The sequence below is a fragment of the Coregonus clupeaformis genome, unplaced genomic scaffold, assembly GCF_020615455.1.
Source record: "Coregonus clupeaformis isolate EN_2021a unplaced genomic scaffold, ASM2061545v1 scaf1524, whole genome shotgun sequence".
NCBI classification, from domain to species: Eukaryota; Metazoa; Chordata; class Actinopteri; order Salmoniformes; family Salmonidae; genus Coregonus; species Coregonus clupeaformis.
The window spans coordinates 55,483-82,968 of NW_025534978.1; the positions used below are offsets into that span (position 1 = coordinate 55,483).

Here is a 27,486-nt window from a genome sequence, read left to right on the forward strand (position 1 = left end):
TTGTGTGGCTTACCTTGTGATAGGCACTGATAGATTTCAGAGGCCCGAAAGATTCTGGAGTCATGGACTGAGCCAGGCCATTTTGCCACAACATTGCTGATCACACAGTCAGCATTGCAGACCATCTGAAATCATAAGATGAGGAATATTACACCAATCAATGCACATCACTGGCAATGCAGAGTGTTCGTCAATGGACAATATCAAAAAGTTATGTTCACCTGAACATTAATGCTGTGAAAGGATTTCCTATTCACAAAATCGGCCTCATGGGCACCTGAGGGGGCTTTTATCCTTATGTGTGTGCAGTCCACTGCACCAATGACATTGGGGAAACCTGTCACACAAAGTAATGAGTATCCTACTATGTGTTAACAGTTGTCCTGTAATTTGTAGATCCTCTTACCTGCAATCCTATAGAACTCCTCTTTGATGTCACAGAGTCTTCTGTGGCCAGGGAAGGAGATGAAGACATCTGCTAATGCTTTGATAGCCAGACACACACTCCTTATTGTGCGGCAAATTGTGGCCTTGTTCAGCTGTTCTGCATCCCCCACTGAGTACAGGAAGGCTCCACTAGCAAAAAAGCGCAAGGCCACACAAACCATTTGCTCCACACTCAGTGCATGGCTCCGTGCAGTGCGGTGCTTAATCCTGGGACCCAGTAGTCTGCATAGATACCTGATGCCATCTGCAGAAAACCTGTATCTTTCATATAGATGGTCATCAGGGAAGGCCAGTGGGTCCAACCGGTCCCTGAAGACCCTTTCTCGCCTGAAGGCTCTCCTCAGCACAAGTGCTTCTTCATCCACCACATCTCGCACGAATGGGCATGCCATTGTCAGAGCAGAAAGGAACACACAATTTTGGGCCTTCATATAGGCTAGTGGCCACACCTGGTGCTGGGGGGGTGGGCAAAAGAGGGCGATGCCTTATAACGATGACTTGGTTGTACTGATTGCTGGGAAAAAAAAAAAAAAAACTTAGAAAGATGCCACCGTCCTGTGTGCTCACAATAAGAGCTCATATGTCATGGCTCACTTGACTTTACGAGAATATACCTAATTTTTATTTTGAGCTGTGTCATCTTCTTGGAGCTGGGGGAGGAAAGAAAAATAATGATTAATACATTTGTGTTACAGTTAGCATACAGTGTACATTGAAGGCATATCTCACCTCCCTCTCAAGTTTTTTTATTTCAAGGTCCAGTTTCCTAATTGTCCTCTTTTTTATTTCGGACTCCAGTGCAAGATTTTCCATCTTTTTCTTCTTGTACTGAATGTCTATGTCTGCCAGTTCTATTTGGCGCCGGAGGTGGTTGCCATACAACTTTCTGATAGCTTGTGAGCTCTGTGAACACAATACAATTAGCGCAGCTGGAATTTGGCAGGATGTGGTGTCCTTTTATTAATACGCACTATGTTGCCAGGCTGGTTTTCCCACTGTATAGCATCTGGGTCCTGTAAAAGAAATTAGATTTTTTGATTTTGATGAGGACTCCTCACCATTGTAGAGTAAATAGTACTTTCACAGTCTTAACATGATACCTCATGCCTTCTGGAATCCAGAGAGATGGTCTCCTCCTCATCATCGTCTCCATCATGTGCTGTTGCACTGGGGCCTTCACCCTATCACATTTAATCGGATTCATATTGAAGCTAGTAGACAAGACATGCCAGGCCTACAGTATGCCTTTGATGGAGTACTCACTGGATCAGCATCGTCTGGTGCTTGTGCTGGTGGCTCTAACAGGAACACAGTGCTGCCAGACACTGCAAGGCAATAGGTAAACCAAAGTCAGACAGTCCAAATTGATTCAATATGAATGTGGTTGTATCCCATGTAGAGATGGAAGGACATACCTTGAATGAAGCGGGTGGCATCTTGGGAGGAACCTATGCTCGTCTCTTTCCCCCAGGGATCCCCTCTAAGACGGGCCTGCCTTTATTTAGCTCCAAGGCCATGTCCTCTGCTGGGGTAAGGTCAGCCTTTGGTGACCCACCACCCGTGCCTTGTCTGTGGGTATTCTTTTTCACTGCTAAAACAGTACAGACAATGTGTGAGCAGGCACCTTCTGGGTACAATATATGCTTGTGCTTTGTTAAATATTAGTCAGGGACCATACCATTCTGCAGAATGTTCTTGTATTTGATTTTGACCTGCTGCCATGTCCGTTTTGGCCCGTTCATGTTTAATCTAACACACACACACACACACATTTAATGGAGTCACACTGCAAAAAATTACTTGGTATTTTTGTCTTGTTTTCAGTAAAAATATCAAAAAAATTTATCATAGCTTTATACAGTGTGATGGAGTTACTTTACACAATTTCACTCATATCTGCAGTGCATTTCAATTAAAAAATTTAACCGTTTCATAATTACAGTACAACTGCATTTTTGGAGATGTGAATTAAATATTTGAATTGTAATTGTGATGTTTCAGCGGAGCGGTGAGTGTGTAATTGTGCACTACTTACGCATTCAGGCGGTCTGCAATACTTTGCCACGCTTTTTCTCTTTGCTTTATCACTGTGGCGGTGTTGCCTTTCTTCTTAATTATATCTTTTACCTCCTCGTATGCCTCCATGAGGATTTGTGCTTCCGACGGGGAAAAGTACGCGGCTCTAGTTGCCATGGTAAATCAGTTAATCTGTGATCTGTGGCGGGGTCTATTTGAGTGAGCCGTGAGCGCGCACCTATCCAGGATTGGTTTCACCTGGCTTAATGAATCCGTGTCTGCTCATCCTGGCTTGGTCTTTGTGCAACCAATTAAGCCTGGACGCACATGTTTTGGCTTCATTGAGCTCAGCTGAGTCATTTATCCCGGATGTCTTAATTCTACTTTTGTGCAACAGGCCCCAGGATATACAGCGCCTTCAGAAAGTATTGACACACCTTGACTTTTTACACATTTTGTTGTGTTACAAAGTGGGATGAAAATGGATTTAATTGTCATTTCTTTCTCAATGATCTACACAAAAAAATCTAATTGTCACGCCCTGGCTCTGGGGACTCTAATATGTTGAGCCAGGGTGTGTAAAGTCTATGTGTTTTGTTCTAGGTTTCACATTCTAGTATTGTTGTTCTATGTTGGCCAGTGTGGTTCTCAATCAGAGGCAACGTGATTCAGCTGTTGCTTGTTGTCTCTGATTGAGAACCATACTTTAGCAGCCTGTTTCCCCACAGAGTTTGTGGGATCTTGTTTCTAGTCTGTTGTGTTAGACCGTGAACTGTCACGTTATCGTTTTGTTGTTTTTGATCGTGTCTCTAATAAAGAGTATGTTTGCCTGCAACGCTGCGCCTTGGTCCTCATCTCTGTTAGACGATCGTGACACTAATGTCAAAGTGGGGGAAAAAATCACATTTTTTAAAACATTTATGAAAAATAAAACACTAATATATCTTAGATTAGATAAGTATTTAACCCCCTGAGTCAATACATGTTATAATCTCCTTTGGCAGCTATTACAGCTGTGAGTCTTTCTGGGTAAGTCTCTAAGAGCTTTCCACACCTGGATTGTGCAACATTTGCCCATTATTATTTTCAAAATTCTACAAGCTCTGTCAAGTTGTTGATCATTGTTAGACAGACATTTTCACGTCTTGCCATAGATTTTCAAGCCGATTTAAGTAAAAACTGTAACTAGGCCACTCAGGAACATTCAATGTCGTCTTGGTAAGCAACTCCAGTATTTGGCCTTGTGTTTTATGTTATTGTCCTGCTGAAAGGTGAATTCATCTCCCAGTGTCTGGTGGAAAGCAGACTGAACCAGGTTTTCCTCTAGGATTTAGCCTGTGCATAGCTCCATTCCATTCATTTTTTTTTATCCTGAGGAAGGACGCCTGGATCTTTGTAGTGATTTGGGTGTATTAATACATCATCCAAAGTGTAATTAATAACTTTACCATGCTCAAATCGATATTCAATGACTGCCTTTCTTTGCGAGGCATTGGAAAACCTCCCTAGTCTTTGGTTGAATCTGTTTGAAATTCACTGCTCGACTGAGGGACCTTACAGATAACTGTATGCGGGGTACAGAGATGAGGTAGTCAAAAAATCATGTTAAAAACTATTATTGCACACAGTGAGTCCATGCAACTTATTATGTGACTTGTTAAGCACATTTTTACTGCTGAACTTATTTTGCCATAACAAAGGGGTTGAATACTTATTGAATTGTAATTAATTTGTAAATTGGCTCAAACGCATTAAGAAGGAAAGAAATTCCACAAATTAACTTTTAAGAAGGCACACCTGTTAATTGAAATGCATTCCAGGTGACTACCTCATGAAGCTGGTTGAGAGAATGCCAAGAGTGGCAAAGCCATTTTGAGCCTGTAATCCACAATTGCTGATGCTCCAGATACTCAACTAGTCTCAAGAAGGCTCAAGGTTTTATTGCTTCTTTAATCAGCACAACAGTTTTCAGCTGTGCTAACATAATTGTAAAATGATCAACTTGGATTAGCAAACACAACGTGCAATTGGAACTGTCACGAACCGGCTCAAAGTTCGTAACAAAAGGGAGACAACGTGGAGACAAGGAATACCAAAATATATATTTATTAACTAAAGTAAACTAAGTACAATTAACAATGGTGTGTGTAATAAGTAATCAGTAGTGTAAGTGAGTGTTTGCATGCATAAATGTAATAATGCAAGGTGTTGAAAGGTGCCAAAGCAAACAACCAAAAAGCCACAAAAATACCACAATCAATAAAGGTGTCTGCATGGAGAGAGTCTCCCCAATGAATGTGGAAGAGGTCCATTTATCCTGGGACGCACCCAAGCCCAGGTGTTTCCCATGTAGCTGACGACCCTCCCAACTCCGCCCACCGGCATCCTAATAAGGAAACAAGAGCAAAGAGAGAGAATACAGCAGACAGAGTGGGAGGGGCGTCACAGAACCCAGGACTGATGGTTGCTGATAATGGGCCTCTGTACGCCTACGTAGATATTCCATTAAAAATCTGCAGTTTCCTGCTACAATAGCCATTTACAACATTAACAACGTCCACCCTGTATTTCTGATCAATTTGATGTTATTTTAATGGACGAAAAAATTGCTTTTCTTTCGAAAACAATGACCCCAAACTTTTGAACGGTAGTGTGTATATATATATATATAAAATGGTGTGCATAGACAGTATGGACAGTATATGAATAGGAAAGGTGTGTACAGCAGTAGTTACAGTATATAGGATGAGCCATGACTAGGATACAGTATATACACTGAGTGTATAAAACATTATGAATACCTTCCTAATATTGAGTTGTGCCCACTTTTGCCCTCAGAACAGCCTCAATTCATTGGGGCATGGACTCTACAAGGTGTCGAAAGCATTCCACAGGGATGCTGGCCCATGTTGACTCCAATGCTTCCCACAGTTGGATCAAGTTGGCTGGATGTCCCTTTGGGTGGTGGACCATTCTTTATACACACGGGAAACTGTTGAGCATGAAAAACCCAGCAGCGTTGCAGTTCTTGACACACTCAAACCCGTGCCCCTGGCACCTACTTCCATACACCGTTCAAAGGCACTTAAATATTTTGTCTTGCCCATTCACCCTCTGAATGGCACACATACACAATCCATGTCTCAATTGTCTCAAGGCTTAAAAAATCCTTCTTTAACCTGTCTCCTCCCCTCCATCTACACTGATTTAAGGGATAATAGCTTTCACCTGGATTCACCTGGTCATGGAAAGAGCAAGTGTTCATAATGTTTTGTATACTCAGTGTACATATAAAGTGGGTAAAACAGTATGTAAACATTATTAAAGTGGCCAATGTTCAATGACTCAATGGTTCAGGGCAGGGCAGTGTGCTGGGCATGGTGGTGACTGTTTAACAGTCTGATGGCCTTGAGATAGAAGCTGTTTATCAGTCTCTCGGTCCCAGCTTTGACGCACTTGTACTGTCTCCGTCTTCTAGATGGTAGCGGGGTGAACAGGCCGTGGCTCGTTTGGAGCAACTTCGAAATTTGATGTTTGGAAAAAACGTGGATAAATGTCAGAATCTCAAGGCAAATTGGTAAAACCGTGAGATCTTGTTGAGATCAAAGCTGAATCAATGTCTGCAAGATTACATAATGATAGTATTCTACATAACAGAACCAAATATAATAGCCTAGTATAAAGTTGCTGCAAGACAAAAAATACCACCTAATTTCTTATGAGATTTTAGGATGATTGTGTGAACGCTCGCAGTATTCTCTCATGCAGCCAAAACTCAACTGCGTGCGGCACTAGGAAGAATATGTGCTTTAATTGAAACTAAACACAGGTACGCTACGGTTTGTTAAAACCATCTGCTTTCAAATGTGCTCACTGTACATCATTCAAAACAACACTGTGTAACTCAAGAAGAACATAAATGCATTTCCCCATCAAACTGATTGAGAACAAATGGTTGGCATGCAGATGCTGCATGGACATTTCACTGGTAAAACTTGGAAGAATTATCATTCACGATTGACAGTGAAAAATGTGGAGGGAAGGTGACCACAACAATGTGTGTGTAAAGTAGAGAGAGGTAAAGAAACACGTGCAGAACGTGATTAGGACCTTCAGCTGTGGGGAAGAGGCTTCAAGGGGGGAGGGACAGGGCGGGGCGGTTACCTCTCTCTCTCTCTCTCTCTCTCTCTCTCTCTCTCTCTCTCTCTCTCTCTCTCTTTCACCCTGCTTCAGTTCCTTTGTCTCTTGAGGGAGTAGCAGCTCTTATCTCTAGCTCCACAGTACCTCGTATTCTCCAGGGCTCCAGACAGGTAAGGGACTGTCGCTCTGCTCGTGGCTGGGATAGGGTGTTCTGAGCTGGGGTAAGGTGGGCTGGGATAGGGTGTTCTGAGCTGGGGTAAGGTGGGCTGTGATAGGGTGTTCTGAGCTGGGTAAGGTGGGCTGGGATAGGGTGTTCTGAGCTGGGGTAAGGTGGGCTGGGATAGGGTGTTCTGAGCTGGGTAAGGTGGGCTGGGATAGGGTGTTCTGAGCTGGGGTAAGGTGGGCTGTGATAGGGTGTTCTGAGCTGGGGTAAGGTGGGCTGGGATAGGGTGTTCTGAGCTGGGTAAGGTGGGCTGGGATAGGGTGTTCTGAGCTGGGTAAGGTGGGCTGGGATAGGGTGTTCTGAGCTGGGTAAGGTGGGCTGGGATAGGGTGTTCTGAGCTGGGTAAGGTGGGCTGGGATAGGGTGTTCTGAGCTGGGGTAAGGTGGGCTGGGATAGGGTGTTCTGAGCTGGGTAAGGTGGGCTGGGATAGGGTGTTCTGAGCTGGGTAAGGTGGGCTGGGATAGGGTGTTCTGAGCTGGGTAAGGTGGGCTGGGATCGGGTGCTCTGAGCTGGGTAAGGTGGACTGGGATAGGGTGTTCTGAGCTGGGGTAAGGTGGGCTGGGATAGGGTGTTTTGAGCTGGGTAAGGTGGGCTGGGATCGGGTGCTCTGAGCTGGGTAAGGTGGGCTGGGATAGGGTGTTCTGAGCTGGGGTAAGGTGGGCTGGGATAGGGTGTTCTGAGCTGGGTAAGGTGGGCTGGGATAGGGTGTTCTGAGCTGGGTAAGGTGGGCTGGGATAGGGTGTTCTGAGCTGGGGTAAGGTGGGCTGGGATAGGGTGTTCTGAGCTGGGGTAAGGTGGGCTGGGATAGGGTGTTCTGAGCTGGGGTAAGGTGGGCTGGGATAGGGTGTTCTGAGCTGGGGTAAGGTGGGCTGGGATAGGGTGTTCTGAGCTGGGGTAAGGTGGGCTGTGATAGGGTGTTCTGAGCTGGGGTAAGGCCTCCTGAGTGGCGCAGTGGTCTAAGGCGCCGCATCGCAGTGCTAACTGTGCCACTAGAGATCCTGGTTCGAATCCAGGCTCTGTCGCAGCCGGCCGCGTCCGGGAGAATCATGGGCGGCGCACAATTGGCCCAGCGTTGTCCAGGGTAGGGGAGGGAATGGCCGGCAGGGATGTAGCTCAGTTGATAGAGCATGGCGTTTGCAACGCCAGGGTTGTGGGTTCAATTCCCACGGGGGGCCAGTATAAATAGATGTATTCACTAACTGTAAGTCGCTCTGGATAAGAGCGTCTGCTAAATGACTAAAATGTAAATGTAAATGTAAGGTGAGCTGGGATAGGGTGTTCTGAGCTGGGTAAGGTGGGCTGTGATAGGGTGTTCTGAGCTGGGTAAGGTGGGCTGTGATAGGGTGTTCTGAGCTGGGGTAAGGTGGGCTGTGATAGGGTGTTCTGAGCTGGGGTAAGGTGGGCTGGGATAGGGTGTTCTGAGCTGGGGTAAGGTGGGCTGTGATAGGGTGTTCTGAGCTGGGTAAGGTGGACTGTGATAGGGTGTTCTGAGCTGGGGTAAGGTGGGCTGTGATAGGGTGTTCTGAGCTGGGGTAAGGTGGGCTGGGATAGGGTGTTCTGAGCTGGGGTAAGGTGGGCTGGGATAGGGTGTTCTGAGCTGGTATTTAAATGGGTCTATTTCCAGTATACACTGAGTAATCAAAACATTAAGAACACCTTCTCTTTCCATGACACAGACTGACCAGATGAATCCAGATGTCACTTGTCAAATCCACTTCAATCAGTCTAGATGAAGGAGAGGAGACAGGTTAAAGGATTTTAAGACATTGATTGTGTATGTGTGCCATTCAGAGGGTGAATGGGCAAGACAAACAATTTAAGTGCCTTTGAACAGGGTATGGTAGTAGATGCCAGACGCACCGGTTTGAGTGTGTCAAGAACTGCAACGCTGCTGGGTTTTTTCACGCTCAACAGTTTCCCGTGTGTATCAAGAATGGTCCACCACCCAAAGGACATCCAGCCTACTTGACACAACTATGGGAAGCATTGTAGTCAACATGGGCCAGCATCCCTGTGGAATGCTTTCGACAACTTGTAGAGTCCATGCCCCGATAAATTGAGGCTCTTCTGTGGGCAAAAGGGGGGGGTAATACTGAATTGGGAGTTTCATTATTGGAATTTTATTGGAATTGAGAGGAATTGAATTATCTCAGAATTCAAAAACTGACCTGGATTTTTAATTGAATTAAATGGAATTTACAGGGAGTGGGAATAAAATCATAATTGAATTTCTGGAATTAACCCCAGCCCTGCTAAAGAGTAGGGAGAAGAAGGGAGCTTTTTTCCAGTCTTTACCTAATCCTAACTCTGTTTTGGGTGCCTAATGTTCCTAATGTTTGGTGGCGCTGTTAGATGCGGACACACATCAGTGCCTGAAATGACAGAGTGGCAAACTGTACTTCACCAGTGAATATGATAGCTAACCAAACCATGAGCAGGACATATCATGATTGTGAAGTGTGCTGGGCAGCTGACTGTTGTTCTGTCTGGTCTCCGGGCTGGTCTGATCCAGTCCTGGTGCTGCCAATCAAAGTAGAAGTGCTGATCTAGGATCATTTTTGCCTTTTAGATTTTAATGAATAAGATTATATGGACAGGGAAATGTGCCCCCGCACATTGACCCTGTACCGGTACACCCTGTATATAGCCTCGCTACTGTTATTTTACTGCTGCTCTTTAATTATTTGTTATTTTTCTTTTTTGCTTATATCTCTTTTTTACTTAACACTTATTTTTCTTAAAACTGCATTGTTGGTTAAGGGCTTGTAAGTAAGCATTTCACTGTAAGGTCTACACCTGTTGTATTCAGCGCATGTGACAAATACCATTAGATTGGACCTGATCCTAGATCAGCACTCCTACACTGAGACACTTGATACATACGGCCCCTGGTCCTAGCATTCCCCTGGTCCTAGCATTCCCCTGGTCCTAGCATTCCCCTGGTCCTAGCATTCCCCTGGTCCTAGCATTCCCCTGGTCCTAGCATTCCCCTGGTCCTAGCATTCCCCTGGTCCTAGCATTCCCCTGGTCCTAGCATTCCCCTGGTCCTAGCATTCCCCTGGTCCTAGCATTCCCCTGGTCCTAGCATTCCCCTGGTCCTAGCATTCCCCTGGTCCTAGCATTCCCCTGGTCCTAGCATTCCCCTGGTCCTAGCATTCCCCAGGTCCTAGCATTCTGGGCCTGTATTCATAAAGCTTGTGTGTGTGTGTGTGTGTGTGTGTGTGTGTGTGTGTGTGAGAGAGAGAGAGCGTTAGAGGTAGAGGTGATTTCAGGGCCTGTATTCATAAAGTTTGTGTGTGTGTGTGTGTGTGTGTGTGTGTGTGTTTGTGTGTGTGTGTGTGTGTGTGTGAGAGAGAGAGAGAGAGCGTTAGAGGTAGAGGTGATATCAGGGCCTGTATTCATAAAGCTTGTGTGTGTGTGTGTGTGTGTGTGTGTGTGTGTGTGTGTGTGTGTGTGTGTGTGTGTGTGTGAGAGAGAGAGCGTTAGAGGTAGAGGTGATATCAGGGCCTGTATTGATAAAGCTTGTGTGTGTGTGTGTGTGTGTGTGTGTGTGTGTGTGTGTGTGAGAGAGAGAGCGTTAGAGGTAGAGGTGACATCAGGGCCTGTATTCATAAAGCGTCTCAGAGTGCTGATCTAACATCGGTTTTGACTGTTAGATCGTGATGAATAAGTTTGCATGGACAGATCCTAGAAACGGGCCCAGGTCCCTTCTGTCCATGTAATCAGATTTTTTATGATCTGAAAAGGCTAAACTGATTCTAGATCAGTACTCCTACTCTTGAGGCGCTGTACTACCACGGCTGACCCTGTAAAACAACCCATTACTGCACCTATCCGGTGTATGTTACAATAGAACATAGGGAATATAGGGGGCCATTTGGGACACTAGGTGTATGTGACAGTAGAACATAGGGAATATAGGGGGCCATTTGGGACACTAGGTGTATGTGACAGTAGAACATAGGGAATATAGGGGGCCATTTGGGACACTAGGTGTATGTGACAATAGAACATAGGGAATATAGGGGGCCATTTGGGACACTAGATGTATGTGACAATAGAACATAGGGAATATAGGGGGCAATTTGGGACACTAGATGTATGTGACAATAGAACATAGGGAATATAGTGGGCCATTTGGGACACACCCATAGATAGAGAGGAGTTTTATAACCTCTGTATTTCCTTATGACGTGTAGATCGTTATAAAATATGTTCTCAAGACTGACCTGGTTACTGTTAGTAAAGATTAACCAGATTGTTTTATGGTACAAGGTTAGAATGAATCATGAGGTTCGAATTTGTATTTATTTATTGAACCTGGATTGAACCAGAAAGTCCCATTGATGTCAGAAGACCTCTTTCCCAAGGGAGACCTGGTTAAGAAGGGCAGCTCAGTGAAAACATAGATCAATGATGTTTAGATGATGTGATGTATTATAGCTGATTCCAGATGACATTCTGTACTGTGTTTGCCTATGACTGACTACAGTGTCTCAAACTCCATCTGATTGTGTCACGACCGTCTAATGAGGAGGACCAATGCGCAGCGTTGAAGGTGAACATATTATATTTATTAAATGATCACACGATCAAAACAATAAACAACGATGCGTGACGTCTATGGTTACAACACGAACAACCACGAACAAAATCCCACAAACCCGAATGAAAAACAGACAGTTTAAATATGGCTCCCAATCAGAGACAACCAACGAACAGCTGACACTCGTTGCCTCTGATTGGGAGTCACTAAGGCAAACATAGAAAACAACAAACCAGAACCCCCAACATAGAAACACACCACATAGAACAAACACACCCTGGCTCAACAACTGGAGTCCCATAGCCAGGGTGTGACAGTACCCCCCCCTAAAGGCGCGGACTGCGACCGCGCCTCAAAAAGAGCATAACAGGGGAGGGCTGGGTGGGCATACCTCCTCGGCGGCGGTTCTGGCTCCGGACTTGACCCCCACTCCTTCTCTAACCCCCCAAAGTACCCCTGGTCCGGTCTGGCCCTGCTGGCCGGAGCTGGACTGAACACTGGTGGAGCTGATTGCTCTAGCTCCAACGTGAAGCCTCTGACCGGTGCCGGACCAGCCACCGGTGGAACAGGCACGGGCCGTGCTGGACTGACGACGCACACCACTGGCTTGGTGTGGGGAGCAGGAGCGGGCCGAGCCGGGCTGTCGAAGCGCACCCCTGACTTGGTGCGGGGAACAGGCACGGGCCGTGCCGGACTGACGACGCACACCACTGGCTTGGTGTGGGGAGCAGGAGCGGGCCGAGCCGGGCTGTCGAAGCGCACCCCTGACTTGGTGCGGGGAGCAGGAACGGGCCGAGCCGGGCTGACGAAACGCACCCCTGACTTGGTGCGGGGAGCAGGAATGGGCCGGACCGGGCTGACGACGCGCACCACTGTCTTGGTGCGGGGAGCAGGAATGGGCCGGACCGGGCTGACGACGCGCACCACTGACTTGGTGCGGGGAGCAGGAATGGGCCGGACCGGGCTGACGACGCGCACCACTGACTTGGTGCGAGTGGCAGGAACAGGCCGGACCGTACTGGGAACACACACCACTGGCCCTACGTGGGGATCAGGAACAGGCCGGACCGGACTGGCAACACACGCCAGTACCTCTCGCCGTGCCTCTACAACCTCCTTCCCCCTGGTGACCAGTGACTCCCGTAACCTGGCGTCCTCCTCTGCCAATCCGCTGGGCCGCTCTGCCGCGGTCTCCTGCTGGCCCGTCGTCCACGGCGTTAGCCCCCTAAAAAATTTCTGGGCGTCTCCCCTACCCGTGGACCAGGTCTCCATGTCCCTCGCCAGCCTTTCGCCCTTCTGCCACAAGGTCAAGCCCTTCTCCTCCTCACTCGGCTTGACCCAGTCGAGGAGGCGAAGGAGATCTGTTAGGGATCTCCCTGGCGATGGCTCCTGGACACGCTGCTTGGTCACATCTTGGTGGGATTTTCTGTCACGACCGTCTAATGAGGAGGACCAATGCGCAGCGTTGAAGGTGAACATATTATATTTATTAAATGATCACACGATCAAAACAATAAACAACGATGCGTGACGTCTATGGTTACAACACGAACAACCACGAACAAAATCCCACAAACCCGAATGAAAAACAGACAGTTTAAATATGGCTCCCAATCAGAGACAACCAACGAACAGCTGACACTCGTTGCCTCTGATTGGGAGTCACTAAGGCAAACATAGAAAACAACAAACCAGAACCCCCAACATAGAAACACACCACATAGAACAAACACACCCTGGCTCAACAACTGGAGTCCCATAGCCAGGGTGTGACAGATTGGTCCATAATATGGCTTTTGAAACAGTATTTAGTATTGTCAACTGATGTATCATTGTGGAGTGACGCTTAAAAGTGTTCTAACTAACTTAAACTCTTGATCATTTAAATAGTACATTGCAAATCAATTGCTTTTGAACATAGACCAAGGTTATGGCTTTTCTGCAAGACGAGTGTTACGTTCTGGTGATGATAACTATATGTCCCCTTTAAGGACGGAGCGCCCTTATCTGGTTCTGGTTATGTGCTAGGTACATCATGTTATGTTTGCTTAAGGTTTAGTAATAATGCTGTCAAAAATGACGCTCACTGGGAGAATCTCAATTCCATACTCCTCGCGACCTCTCTCCTCGCCTCCTTCTCAAACCCCATTGTAGGAGAAAGAGGCTAGGAGAGAGGAGAGATGACCCCATTGAGATTCTGCCACTGTGTTTGTGCTCACTATCTCCTACTCCCACTCTCTTCTCTGTCTCTGCTCCCTTTCTCTCTCTCTTTCTCACTCCCTCACCTCTCCCTCTCTCCCCTCTGCCCCCCCCCATCTCTCTCTCTCTCTCTCCCTCCTCTCTCTCTCTCGCTCTCTCTCGCTCTCTCTTTCAAACGCTTCCGCATGGAATTATTCCGTTGTCCTAACCTGGATATCTTCAACCTAGGGCGGCGCTCCCCTACCCCGACAATATGGAGAAGGGTCAGCAGTATAGAAATCAGTATGGATCCCCCCAGGACATCCCAGCTCCCTCCTTCCCCGGCCCCCCAGCAGCCTACGGCTTCCAGGGAGGGGACAGGGGTGCAGCCTACCCCGCTCAGCCTGGCTTCCAGGGAGGTGACAGGGGAGCAGCCTACCCCCCTCAGCCTGGCTTCCAGGGAGGGGACAGGGGTGCAGCCTACCCCGCTCAGCCTGGCTTCCAGAGAGGTGAGAGACCAGATCTACACTGATACTCTTAGGGAAAGTTTAAGATTCTCCATTGAGCATGCTTTTCAGACCAGGACTAGGTTTAATCTGTGTTCAGGAAACCAGCCCTTACTCTTTATGTAAATTAAAATGTTACTGGACAGCAACTCCCTTCAATAGTGTTTTCATTAAGCGTTTTGGAAGTGTGTGTCATGATAGCCATAGATGTCATGAACATCATTGTTAAGTGCTGGCCAACCACTCTGTATCCCTGGGTTTGTGTCCCCATAACGCTAGCCAACCATTCTGTATCCCTGGGTTTGTGGCCCCATAACGGTAGCCAACCACTCTTTATCCCTGGGTTTGTGTTCCCATAACGCTGGCCAACCACTCTGTATCCCTGGGTTTGTGTTCCCATAACGCTGGCCAACCACTCTGTATCCCTGGGTTTGTGTTCCCATAACGCTGGCCAACCACTCTGTATCCCTGGGTTTGTGTTCCAATAAGGCTGGCCAACCACTCTGTATCCCTGGGTTTGTGTTCCCATAACGCTGGCCAACCACTCTGTATCCCTGGGTTTGTGTTCCCATAATGCTGGCCAAAAACTCTGTATCCCTGGGTTTGTGTTCCCATAACGCTGGCCAACCACTCTGTATCCCTGGGTTTTGTCACGATCGTCGGGAACAGAGGACCAAGGCGCAGCGTTGCAGGCAAACATACTCTTTAATAGAGACACGATCAAAACAACAAACGATACGTGACAGTTCACGGTCTAACATAAACAGACTTGAAACAAGATCCCACAAACACAAATGGGAAACAGGCAGTTTAAATATGGCTCCCAATCAGAGACAACCAACGACAGCTGACACTCGTTGCCTCTGATTGGGAGCCACTCAGGCCAACATAGAAATACACATACTCGATAAAAAAATGAAATGCACACCCTGGCTCAACATACAAGTGTCCCCAGAGCCAGGGCGTGACAGTACCCCCCCTAAAGGCGCGGACTCCGACCGCGCCCACCAAACACCACAGTGGAGGGACCGGGTAAGCACTCCGCTTAGGCGGCGGATCCGGCTCCGGGCCTGATCCCCGCTCCCTCTCCAACCCCCCAAAGTACCCCTGGTCCGGTCTGGCCCCGCTGGCCGGAGCTGGACTGCACACTGGTGGAGCGGATTGCTCTAGCTCCGGCGTGAAGCATCTGACCGGTGCCGGACCAGCCACCGGTGGAACAGGCACGGGCCGTGCCGGACTGACGACGCACACCACTGGCTTGGTGTGGGGAGCAGGAGCGGGCCGCGCCCGGGCTGACGAAACGCACCACTGACTTGGTGCGGGGAGCAGGAGCGGGCGGACCGGGCTGACGAAGCGCACCACTGACTTGGTGCGGGGAGCAGGAACGGACGTGCCGGTTGACGGGCGCACCAATGACTTGGTGCGGGGAGCAGGAACGGGCCGAGCTGGGCTGACAAAACGCACCACTGACTTGGTGCGGGGAGCAGGAATGGGCCGGACCGGGCTGACGACGCGCACCACTGACTTGGAGCGGGGAGCAGGAACGGGCCGCGCCGGGCTGACGAAACGCACCACTGACTTGGTGCGGGGAGCAGGAGCGGGCCGGACCGGGCTGACGAAGCGCACCACTGACTTGGTGCGGGGAGCAGGAACGGGCCGAGCTGGGCTGACGAAACGCACCACTGACTTGGTGCGGGGAGCAGGAATGGGCCGGACCGGGCTGACGACGCGCACCACTGACTTGGTGCGGGGAGCAGGAGCGGGCCGGACCGGGCTGACGAAGCGCACCACTGACTTGGTGCGAGTGGCAGGAACAGGCCGGACCGTACTGGGAACACACACCACTGGCCCTACGTGGGGATCAGGAACAGGCTGGACCGGACTGGCAACACACGCCAGTACCTCTCGCCGTACCTCTACATCCTCCTTCCCCCTGGTGACCAGTGACTCCCGTAACCTGGCGGCCTCCTGCTGCCCCGTCGTCCACGGCGTTAGCCCCCCCCTAAAAAATGTATGGGCTTGTCTCTCCCCCGTGCTCATGGCCTCCATCCCTCTTGCCAGACTCTCACTCATCTCCTCCCAGGTCCATCCTCTCTCCTCGTCACGCTACTTGATCCAGTCGAGGTGGGATCTTCTGTCACGATCGTCGGGAACAGAGGACCAAGGCGCAGCGTTGCAGGCAAACATACTCTTTAATAGAGACACGATCAAAACAACAAACGATACGTGACAGTTCACGGTCTAACATAAACAGACTTGAAACAAGATCCCACAAACACAAATGGGAAACAGACAGTTTAAATATGGCTCCCAATCAGAGACAACCAACGACAGCTGACACTCGTTGCCTCTGATTGGGAGCCACTCAGGCCAACATAGAAATACACATACTCGATAAACAAATGAAATGCACACCCTGGCTCAACATACAAGTGTCCCCAGAGCCAGGGCGTGACAGGTTTGTGTTCCAATAAGGCTGGCCAACCACTCTGTATCCCTGGGTTTGAGGTAAATGACACAGTGTATTGATGTATTTATTTATCTATCCCTTATTTATCAGGTCCCCAACCCAGCATGTACCCACCACCTCCCCAGTACAGCATGGGCATGGCACAACCTACAAACGCCCCCGGCGGTGAGTCACACACACAGACACACACACACAGTGACGTGATTATGTAATCAAAATAGCTGTTATAGCTGTTATCAATAATTTTTCTACATTCTTAATATAGCAAAAGTAATTTGTCTGATGATTAGGGGTTACAGCTCCTTCCGACCAGCAGACCGTAGACACAATGTTGTGGAGGCAGAGTCACAGTTTCGACGGCTAGCTAGCTAGCGAGTTAGTGAGTGAAGTAAACGAAGCTGCCAGATGCACACAGTGTTGAGTAGTGCAGAGAGAGCAAACAGAACATGAAGGAAAGCACTGAAAGTTAAGTCTCGCTTGTTAGACTGCCTTCAGAAAGTATTCATACCCCTTGACTTAGTCCACATTTTGTTGTGTTACAACTTGAATTCAAAATCAATGAAATATATATTTTTCTCACGCATCTATACACAATACTCCATAATGACAAAGTGAAAACATGTTTTTAGACATTTTTGCAAATGTATTGAAAATGAAATACAGAAATATCTTATTTACATAAGTATTCACACCCTTGAGTCAATACATGTTAGAATCATCTTTGGCAGCGATTACAGCTGTGTGTCTTTCTGGGTAAGTCTCTAAGAACTTTGCTCACCTGAATTTTGCAATTTCTGCCCATTATTCTTTTAGAAATGCTTAAAAATGAAATACAGAAATATCTCATTTACATAAGTATTCACACCCCTTTGCTATGATACTCCAAATTGAGCTCAGGTGTATCCAATTTCATTTGATCATCCTTGAGATGTCACTACAACATGTTTGGAGTCCACCTGTGGCCAATTCAATTGTTTGGACATGATTTAGAAGAAACACACCTGTCTATATAATGTCATAAAGTTGACAGTGCATGTCAGAGCAGAAACCATACCATGAAGTCCAAGGAACTGTCCGTAGATCTCCGTGATAGAATTGTGATGAGGCATACAGTATATCTGGGGAAGGGTATAAAACCCTTTCTAGTATGTTGAAAGTTTCCAAGAGTGGTCTCCATCATTGAGAAATTTACATTTACATTTACATTTTAGTCATTTAGCAGACGCTCTTATCCAGAGCGACTTACAGTTAGTGAGTGCATACATTATTTTTTTACTTTTCATACTGCCCCCCCGTGGGAATCGAACCCACAACCCTGGCGTTGCAAACACCATGCTCTACCAACTGAGCTTCATCCCTGCCGGCCATTCCCTCCCCTACCCTGGACGACGTTGGGCCAATTGTGCTCCGCCCCATGGGTTGAAAAAATAGAAAAAAATAGAAAAAATATTGAAATACCCAGACTCTGCCTAGAGCTGGCCATCCGACCAAACTGAGCAGGCAAGAAGGATCTTGGTCAGGGAGGTGACCAAGAACCTAATGACCACTCTGACAGAACTATAGAGTTCTTTGGCTGAGATGGGAGAACCTGCCAAAAGGACAACAGTCTCTACAGCACCTCACCAATCTGGGCCTTATGGGAGAGTGGCCAGACGGAAGATACTCCTGAGAAAAAGCCACATGACAGCACGCCTAGAGTTTGCAAAAAGGCACGGTAAAGACAGAGAGCATAAGGCAAAATATTATGTGGTCTGATGAAACAGAAATGTAACTCTTTGGCCTGAATGCAAAGCACTATGTCTGGAGAAAAACCAAGCACCGCTCATCACCCATCTAACACCATCCCTACCGTGAAGCATGGTGGTGGCAGCATAATGCTATGGGGATGCTTTTCAGCGGAAGGGACTGGGAGACTGGTAAGGATAGATAGAGGGAACAATGAATGGAGCCAAATACAGGCAAATCCTTGAGGAGAACCTGCTTCAGGGTGCAAATGATCTTAGACTGATTTGCTTATGGTCTTGCCTACGCCTAGCGAACAGTTTTTTAAATTATATGAGAAAAAAATATTCAATTTTATTTGGAACGGCAAGCCAGACAAAATTAAAAGAGCATATTTATATAATGAATATGAATTCGGAGGACAGAAATTATTAAATATTAAAGCATTAGACCTATCACTAAAAGCTTCAGTCATACAAAAGTTATACTTAAATCCAAACTGGTTCTCAAGCAAATTAGTAAGATTGTCTCACCCAATGTTCAAGAAAGGCCTTTTTCCCTTTATTCAGATTACAACCTCTCACTTTCAGTTATTTGAAAAGGAAATAATCTCCCAAATGTCACTATTTCTAAAACAAGCCATAGAAAGTTGGTTGCAATTTCAATTTAATCCTCCAGAAACGACAGAACAAATAATGCAACAAATATTGTGGTTAAATTCAAATATACTAATTGACAAAAAACCTTTATTTTTTGACAGAATTTTTAAAAAAGGTATAATCTTCGTAAATTATATCATCGGTAGGACTGGTGGAGTTATGACGCACATGCAGCTAACAAAAACATATGGAAATGTCTGCTCTACCCAAAATTACAACCAAATAATTGCAGCCTTACCGCAAAAGTGGAAGAGGAAAGTGGAAGGGGGAGAAAGTAAGGAACTTGTCTGTCGGCCTTGCATTAATGAACATAATTGGTTAAGGAAAACTGTGATAAATAAAAAAGTATATCAGTTTCACTTAAGGACCAAAGGATTGACAGCAGTCCCATATAGATTGCAAAATAGTTGGGAAGAGTTCTTTGACGTACCGATCCCATGGCATAGTGTTTATGAACTGACACGCAAAACGACACCGGATTCAAAAATTAGAATCTTTCAATTTAAATTATTATATAACATTCTTGCTACCAATAGAATGTTATTTATATGGGGGATACAATCTTCCCAGCTCTGCAGATTTTGCTGTGAAGAGACAGAATCATTAGATCATTTGTTTTGGTTCTGTCCATTTGTAGCTTGTTTTTGGACACAGGTCCAGGAATGGCTAAAGGATTGCAATATTTACCTGGAACTAACCTTGCAGATAGCATTACTGGGTGATCTGAAAAGTCATATTCAATCAATCAATAATATAATAATACTTTTAGCAAAAATGTTTATTTTTCATTCACAATCTGTAGAAGCAATGAGAATAGAAAGGTTCAGAACTTTTGTAAAACATCACAGTACGGTTGAAATATATATGGCAAAAAGAAATCCTATATGGATGGTGTTAAGAGATAGATGGGAGGTATTGAATAGAGTTGAAGGATGGGACTAATAACAAATAACAACAAATAATAACAAAGATAGCTAATAATGTAAGCATACTGTGTCCATAATAAGTATATAGGTTGTATGTTGGGAGCTTTTGGGAAAGAGCACAGTTAGAAAGATATGGCATATAGAAGCAAACCGGATGGACATCATGAAAATGATCGGAGAGGTTGAGAGTAGAAGAAGTTCAGGAGCAAAAAAAAAAATATATATATATATATATATATATATATATATATATATATATATATATATATATATATATATAATAGAATTATTGTAAAATTAACTCTGTCCATAAGGTGTAGATAGTAAGTATAGACCGGAAGTAGAGGCCTGGGCATTGTTGTTCACTAATTTACTCCAAGTAGGGAAAGGATGGTGGGGTTGAAAAGTAATAAAGGGGAGTATATATATAAAAAATATATATAAAAAAAAACATGGGGGATTGGAAGTGATGCAGACAATTACATTGATAGAAGATACAATCTATCTGCAATATTAAGCTGATCCATTCCCCCTAAAAAAAAAAATAATAAAAAAAAATAAATAAAATAACAAAAAATTATAAAAAATTAAAAAAGATCTTAGACTGGGGTGATGATTTACATTCCAACAGGACAAAGACCCCAAGCATACAGCCGAAGCAATGCTGGAATGGCTTCAGAACAAGAATGTGAAAGTCCTTGAGTGGCCCAGCCAAAGCCCAGACTTGAATCCCATTGAAAATCTGTGGAAAAACTTGAAGATTGCTGTTCACCGCCGCTCTCCATCTAACTTAACAGAGCTTGAGAAAATCTGCAAGAAAGAATGGGAAAAAATCCCCTAATCCAGATGTGCAAAGCTGATACAGACATACCCAAGACGACTCAGAAATTGTTGACCCATGGGTGTGAACACTTATGTAAATGAGATATTTCTGTATTTCATTTTCAATAGATTTGCTAAAATTTATAAAAATATGTTTCACTTGATCATTATGGAGTGTAGAAAATATATATTTTGAGTTCAGGCTGTAACACAACAAAATGTGGAATAAGTGAAGGGGTATGAATACTTCCTGAAGGCGCTGTAACAGCTTGCTATCATTGCAAAGACAACCACTCACCTGATACTTGCCACTTTAAGGACGCAGAACGTCACTTTTGCAAAAAGCGATGCCATATCGCAGGAGCGTGCCGCCAGAGGTCTAATAGGGAGAATAGTCACCCACTCCAGACTACTAAAAGACAGTCAGGGCCCGAGCCCACCAAGTCGCAGAAACCCACTCCCCTTTATCTGAGGAAGAAGAGGAGGAGGAGGTAGAGGACGTAGGCTATGTAATGGTGGTTCAAGAGAAACCCCAAGCCCCCTGTGGACTACATTGGAGTTGGATAACTGCCCAGTCGTGTTCGAGGTGGACACAGGGGCTTCCCATACTGTTTCGGGAGAACATGCTTTTGCTGACCTAAAAGCCAAAGCACTTCAGTTGAAACTAAGCCCTTGGCTATAGTGATGAAGTCATACACAGGAGAGCGCATTCCGGTGTAGGGTGCAGTGTGCGTCAACGTCCAGTACAAAGGTCAAACTACACGACTGAAGATGTCAGTGGTCCAATGTCAGGGTCCCAATCTACTGGGGAAGACATTGGATGGCAGTGTTACAACTGGACTGGCGAGGGATGTTCAAAACAATCATGAAGGTCTCAGACAGTGAGTTGTCCAGCACACTAAACGCAGATGTCTTCAAAGACGAACTTGGAAAATTAAAAGAGACTGAAGTGCAAATTCAGGTGGAGCAATCCGTTTGACCACGCTTCTGCAAAAGCCCACCAAGTGCAGTTCGCACTACAACAGAAGGTCGAGGCAGAGCTGGACAGGCTCCAAACCACTGGAATACTCTAACAAATATCTTACTCTGAGTGGGCTGCCCCCATTCTCCCAGTAATTAAGCCTGATGGAAATATCAGGATTTGTGGAGATTACAAGCTAACCGCCAATGTAGCTTCCAGGCTGGAGCAGTACCCACTGCCAAGGATAGAGAAGCTATTCACAAAGCTATTTGGTGGGACATGCTTTTCCAAGATGGACATGTCTCACGCATACCAGCAGTTGGTGCTGGCTGAAGAATCCCGCAAAGTGGTTAGAATAACCACCCACAAGGGGCTGTTTCAGTACACATACCATCCGTTTGGAGTCTCCTCTGCCTGTGCAATCTGTCAAAGAACAATGGAGAATTTGTTAATGGGCACACTGCTGTATACATGGATGATATCCTTATCACCGGTGTCATGGAGGAAGACCACCAAAAAAAAAACTTGAAAGAGAGCTGTCAAGACTGGAGAGCGCAGGGCTTCGCCTGAAGAAATCAAAGTGTGTTTTCCTTGCCTCCGAAGTGGAGTTCTTAGGGCACAAAGTCACCGACAACGGGCTTCAACCCCTGGACAAACAAAGAGCAATCAAAGAGGCCCCAGAACCCAAGGATGTGAGTGAGCTATGGGCCTACCTTACGTAGTTAAACTACCACGGCCACTTGCTTCCTGACCTGGCCTCTGTCCTAGCCCCACTGCAAGAAACATTACCAGTATGCGCATGGACACCACATCGACATCCAAACTGACCATAAGACCCACATGTTAGCTCAATACCAATATGAGTTGCTGTACAGACCGGACACCTCCATTGCCAACGCTGATGGTCTCAGCAGCAGACCGGACACCTCCATTGCCAACGCTGATGGTCTCAGCAGCAGACCGGACACCTCCATTGCCAACGCTGATGGTCTCAGCAGCAGACCGGACACCTCCATTGCCAACGCTGATGGTCTCAGCAGGCTGCCACTCCCAGACATGCCCAAAGACCCCAAATGTCCCCTGGACTGGTGTGCTTGCTGAAACGGCCCCAAACAGCTCCAATAGACCATCGCCAACTGAAGAAATGGACTGTAAGAGACCCTCTTCTCTCCAAAGTCAGCCACTTTGTCCAGGAGCAATGGCATGTCTGCTGTCCTATGGAGGAGTTGCAGACTTATTTTAAAAAGGAGAAACGAACTCTCGGCGGAGGACGGAAATCCTGCTTTAGGGCCTTCGAGTAGTGGTGCCACCACAAGGACGTCAGACTTTACTGGAAGAACTCCACGAGTCGCACCCCAGGAGTATCCAGAATGCCACAGCAAGAGTGCACATGTAGTGGCCGGGATTGGACAAAGCGGTGGAAGAGCAGGTGCAGTCATGTGCTACTTGCCAGCAGGTACGAAATGCTCCAGCACAAGCTCCCATCAGCCCTTGGGAGTGGCCTGGAAAACCCTGCACTCGCATTCACATTGACTATGAAGGGCCTTTCCTCGGGAGATGTTCTTGTTGGCTGTGGATGCTCACTCAAAATGGCTTGAAGTTTTCCCAGTCTGCACTGCAAACTCAGCAACAACAACTGAGCATCTCAGGGACTCATGGTCTTCCCCATACTGTCGTATCAGACAATACAGCCATCTTTATGTGTAGCGACCGATGGTATTCGCCATATCACCTCCGCCCCTACCACCCTTCCACGAATGGCTTAGTGGAGAGGGCAGTCCAAACAATGAAAAGAGCCCTGGAAAAAAGCAACAGGAGGCACACTGAAAACCAGAGTTTCCTGATTCCTGGCAGCCTACCGCTTTACACCACTGAGATGATGTTTGGCCACCCTGTTCGGACCAGGTGTCAGCACAAGAGTTCTCTGCCCCATTCCTACCAGAACTGGTTAGTTCCCCCTTTTGACTCTGATTAGTTAAAAATATATTCCCCCCTGGTTTGCGTTCCTTTGGGCTTAGTTAAGTATGTTCGGACTAAGGGAGGAGGGATGTGGTAACATTTTTAATTTTTACATTTTAGTCATTTAGCAGACGCTCTTATCCAGTTAGTGAGTGCAGTTTTTTTTTTTTTTTTCATACTGGCCCCCCGTAACCTGAGTTATGGGTTAGTTCTATAGGGAGTTGCTGATGTGGACGTAAGCGAGTTAATGCTGTAAAACAGGAAATAAAGAAGTTCAGATTTACCTTCAGAGGGAGTCAATGAGCCTAGCTTTGAGTCTGGTCAAGTTTATAGTAGGCTTCATCAATGTTTATTTTTTAGTATTATCTTTAATAATAGCCAGTGCCTACTCAGCCACTGACCTCACCGCACGTCACACACGTCACACGTGTGTAGAGTTAAAAAAAACTGTTTATTTTTGGGGGTTGTGTAGTAGCAGTTCTATCAAGTATTACTATAGTATTACTCCATCCTAAGGGGTTCTATATGGTCCAGTCCTGTCCAGTCCTATCCGGTCCTATCTGGTTCTGGCCAGTATTCCCTCCCTCCTTCCATCTGCAGTAACCCAGGTGGTGTTTCTGTCCTATTCTATCCGGTTCTGACCAGTTCTATCTGGTTCTAACCAGTATTATCCTCCCTCTGCAGAAACCCAGGTGGTGGTTCTGTCCTGTTCTATCTGGTTCTGACCAGTTCTATCTGGTTCTAACCAGTATTCTCCTCCCTCTGCAAAAACCCAGGTGGTGGTTCTGTCCTGTTCTATCTGGTTCTGACCAGTTCTATCTGGTTCTAACCAGTATTCTCCTCCCTCTGCAGTAACCCAGGTGGTGGTTCTGTCCTGTTCTATCTGGTTCTGACCAGTTCTATCTGGTTCTAACCAGTATTCTCCTCCCTCTGCAGTAACCCAGGTGGTGGTTCTGTCCTGTTCTATCTGGTTCTGACCAGTTCTATCTGGTTCTAACCAGTATTCTCCTCCCTCTGCAGTAACCCAGGTGGTGGTTCTGTCCTGTTCTATCTGGTTCTGGCCAGTTCTATCTGGTTCTAACCAGTATTCTCCTCCCTCTGCAGTAACCCAGATGGTGGTGATGCAGCAGCAGCTGCCTAGAGACGTGCCCAGCCAGATGACGTGTCCCCAGTGTCAGGTCCAGGTTCTGACAGAGACCACATACGTCGCCGGGTGTCTCGCCTGGCTCATCTGTGGAGCCCTCTTCCTATTCTTGTGAGTTGACACACACACATGGGCAGACACACACATGCACATTGACGCACACACACACTCACACACACATTATTTTTAGCTTTTTTCTCTCACACACACTTGCATACAGATTGATACACACGCTGAATATTCTCTCTCTCTCTCTTTGTCCTCTAGGTGCATGATATGCTCTTGCATTCCGTTCTGTGTTGACTCCTGTAAGGACGTAGAGCACCGCTGCCCCAACTGCAAGACAGTGATCCACGTCTACAGACGCATGTGAACAGACCTGGACCAGACACCTGCAACAAACTGATCACACATCCACAACTAGCCCAACCTCGGCCCACAGACACTTCTGCCACAAAGTGATCCTTACCTATAGGAATCTATTCCAGTAGATCCTCTTAGGGAAACTGCTAAACCAGTTGAATGCACCAGGATTTGAAAGACAGTGGGCTTCTGTCTGTCGCTGAAATGACTACTGCAGCACCAGCTTTTCATCTACGTCTACTGTGAATGTGAATGTGGTACAGGGTGTTATTATAGTCAACATTGACTATATCATAAAAATTCAATTTTTGGTCTTAATTTAAGGTTAGGGTTAGGCATTATGGTTAACAGTGTTGTTAAGGTTAGGGTTAGGCATTATGGTTAGCAGTGTGGTTAAGGTTAGGGTTAAAAATCTGATTTGATGACTTTGTAGCTGTGCCAGCTAGTGACCACTCTGCAGAACTGCCTCCAGGGCAAGATTCATGACAATAAATGCCAGCCTGCCCCTAATTAGGGGAAGAGGTTAAATAATAGACAGCCATACAAATGTACAGTACAAAGACCACGTCTAGTAGGTTTTTATACTGATTGTAATGAAGTTTTTCAATTAAATGGATTTAAACAAAAAGTATTGTTCTTTGCAGTGAATAACGGTAAAGTTTGTTGATTGGTTGTTTGCTTTAATGATTGATGAATGACATAACTTTGACTTTTGAGATGATAATGGTCATAACTCCCGAGTGGCACAGTGGTCTAAGGCACTGCATCGCAGTGCTAGCTGTGCCACTAGAGATCCGCTTGCAACGCCAGGGTTGTGGGTTTGATTCCCACGGGGGGCCAGTATGGAAAAAATAAAATAAAATAAATAATAATAATGTATGAACTCACTAACTGTAAGTCGCTCTGGATAAGAGCGTCTGGGAAATGTAATTGTATTTATTTTAGAAACACACACTCACACATTCCACATGGTGGTGCTATTTCACATGAACCACACCACCTCCAAACCACCTTTAGTGGTGTTAATGATGTAAGTGGATTGGACTAGGCTGATCTGGGCCTGTATTCAAAACTGATCCTAGATCATCAGTGGTTTTTGGAATACGGGCCTTGATCTATATGGTGCTGAGAGGTTCTCTAGCTGGAGAGAGAGAGAGAGAGAGAGAGAGAGAGAGAGAGAGAGAGAGAGAGAGAGAGCAAGAGAGAGAGAGACAGAGAAAGAGAGAGAGAGAGAGAGAGACAGAGAAAGAGAGAAGGAGCAGAGAGAGAGCGAGAGCGAGAGCGAGAGCGAGAGCGAGAGAGAGCGAGAGAGAAAGAGAGGGATGGATGGCGAGAAATATATATATATAGAGAGAGAGGGAGAGAGTAATGTATATGGACAAATAAATCACTTCCTGTATTAACTGTTTACAAGTTACTTTAACATCTGAAAACTGCAACATGTTATAAATTAACATAAGTTCCCCAAAACCATCCAATCAGCCAATCACTAGTAAGTAAGTGGTTAAGGAGAGGTCAGAGAGGAGAGGATGACCTCAGAATGACCCACAATGACCTTTGACCTAGAGTAATGTCAAAGCTATTTAGCCCCTCTACACACGCACACCTACTGTACTGTCTGTGTGTACTGGCGTGAGCTCAATCAAAACCTCAACCTCCCAGCTTTACAAAAAAGACACAGGAGAAAGAGTGGATGAATGGAATGAAATGGAGGGAGAAAAGAAGGGATGGAGGGAGGGGGAAGGGAGGAGTACGGGATGTCCTGTACTTCGCAACCGCAGGGTAATGACGAGGTAATCACCAAGCCAACACTTTATAGACATTATTCTCTCTCTCTCCCTCTCTCTCTCTCCCTCTCTCCCTCTCCATCTGTAGCCTAGTGGGCCAGTCTGGATAGTTTTTTCTTCTTCTGCAGAATGAGATTCAGGCTGTAACACAACAAAATGTGGAATAAGTGAAGGGGTATGAATACTTCCTGAAGGCGCTGTAACAGCTTGCTATCATTGCAAAGACAACCACTCACCTGATACTTGCCACTTTAAGGACGCAGAACGTCACTTTTGCAAAAGCGATGCCATATCGCAGGAGCGTGCCGCCAGAGGTCTAATAGGGAGAATAGTCACCCACTCCAGACTACTAAAAGACAGTCAGGGCCCGAGCCCACCAAGTCGCGAGAAACCCACTCCCCTTTATCTGAGGAAGAAGAGGAGGAGGAGGTAGAGGACGTAGGCTATGTAATGGTGGTTCAAGAGAAACCCCAAGCCCCCTGTGGACTACATTGGAGTTGGATAACTGCCCAGTCGTGTTCGAGGTGGACACAGGGGCTTCCCATACTGTTTCGGGAGAACATGCTTTTGCTGACCTAAAAGCCAAAGCACTTCAGTTGAAACTAAGCCCTTGGCTA

The 27,486-nt window shown here is 46.3% G+C and overlaps 1 protein-coding gene across 2 annotated transcripts in view; it reads left to right on the forward strand.

Moving 5' to 3' along the window:
- LOC121560301 (lipopolysaccharide-induced tumor necrosis factor-alpha factor homolog) overlaps positions 1–25,704 on the forward strand; it is a 61,908-nt gene extending 36,204 nt beyond the window's left edge. The window contains exons 1-5 of one of the 2 annotated variants that reach the window (XM_045218357.1): positions 6,687–6,773; positions 13,800–14,059; positions 16,617–16,691; positions 24,680–24,830; positions 24,987–25,704. In XM_045218357.1, coding sequence (XP_045074292.1) covers positions 13,825–14,059; positions 16,617–16,691; positions 24,680–24,830; positions 24,987–25,092 — 567 coding nt within the window. In that variant the 5' untranslated portion in view covers positions 6,687–6,773; positions 13,800–13,824 and the 3' untranslated portion in view covers positions 25,093–25,704. Of the gene's footprint in view, positions 1–6,686; positions 6,774–13,799; positions 14,060–16,616; positions 16,692–24,679; positions 24,831–24,986 lie in introns of those variants that run through there. The other variant, XM_045218358.1, reaches the window with a different exon arrangement.
- The last annotated feature ends 1,782 nt before the right edge of the window (positions 25,705–27,486 follow it).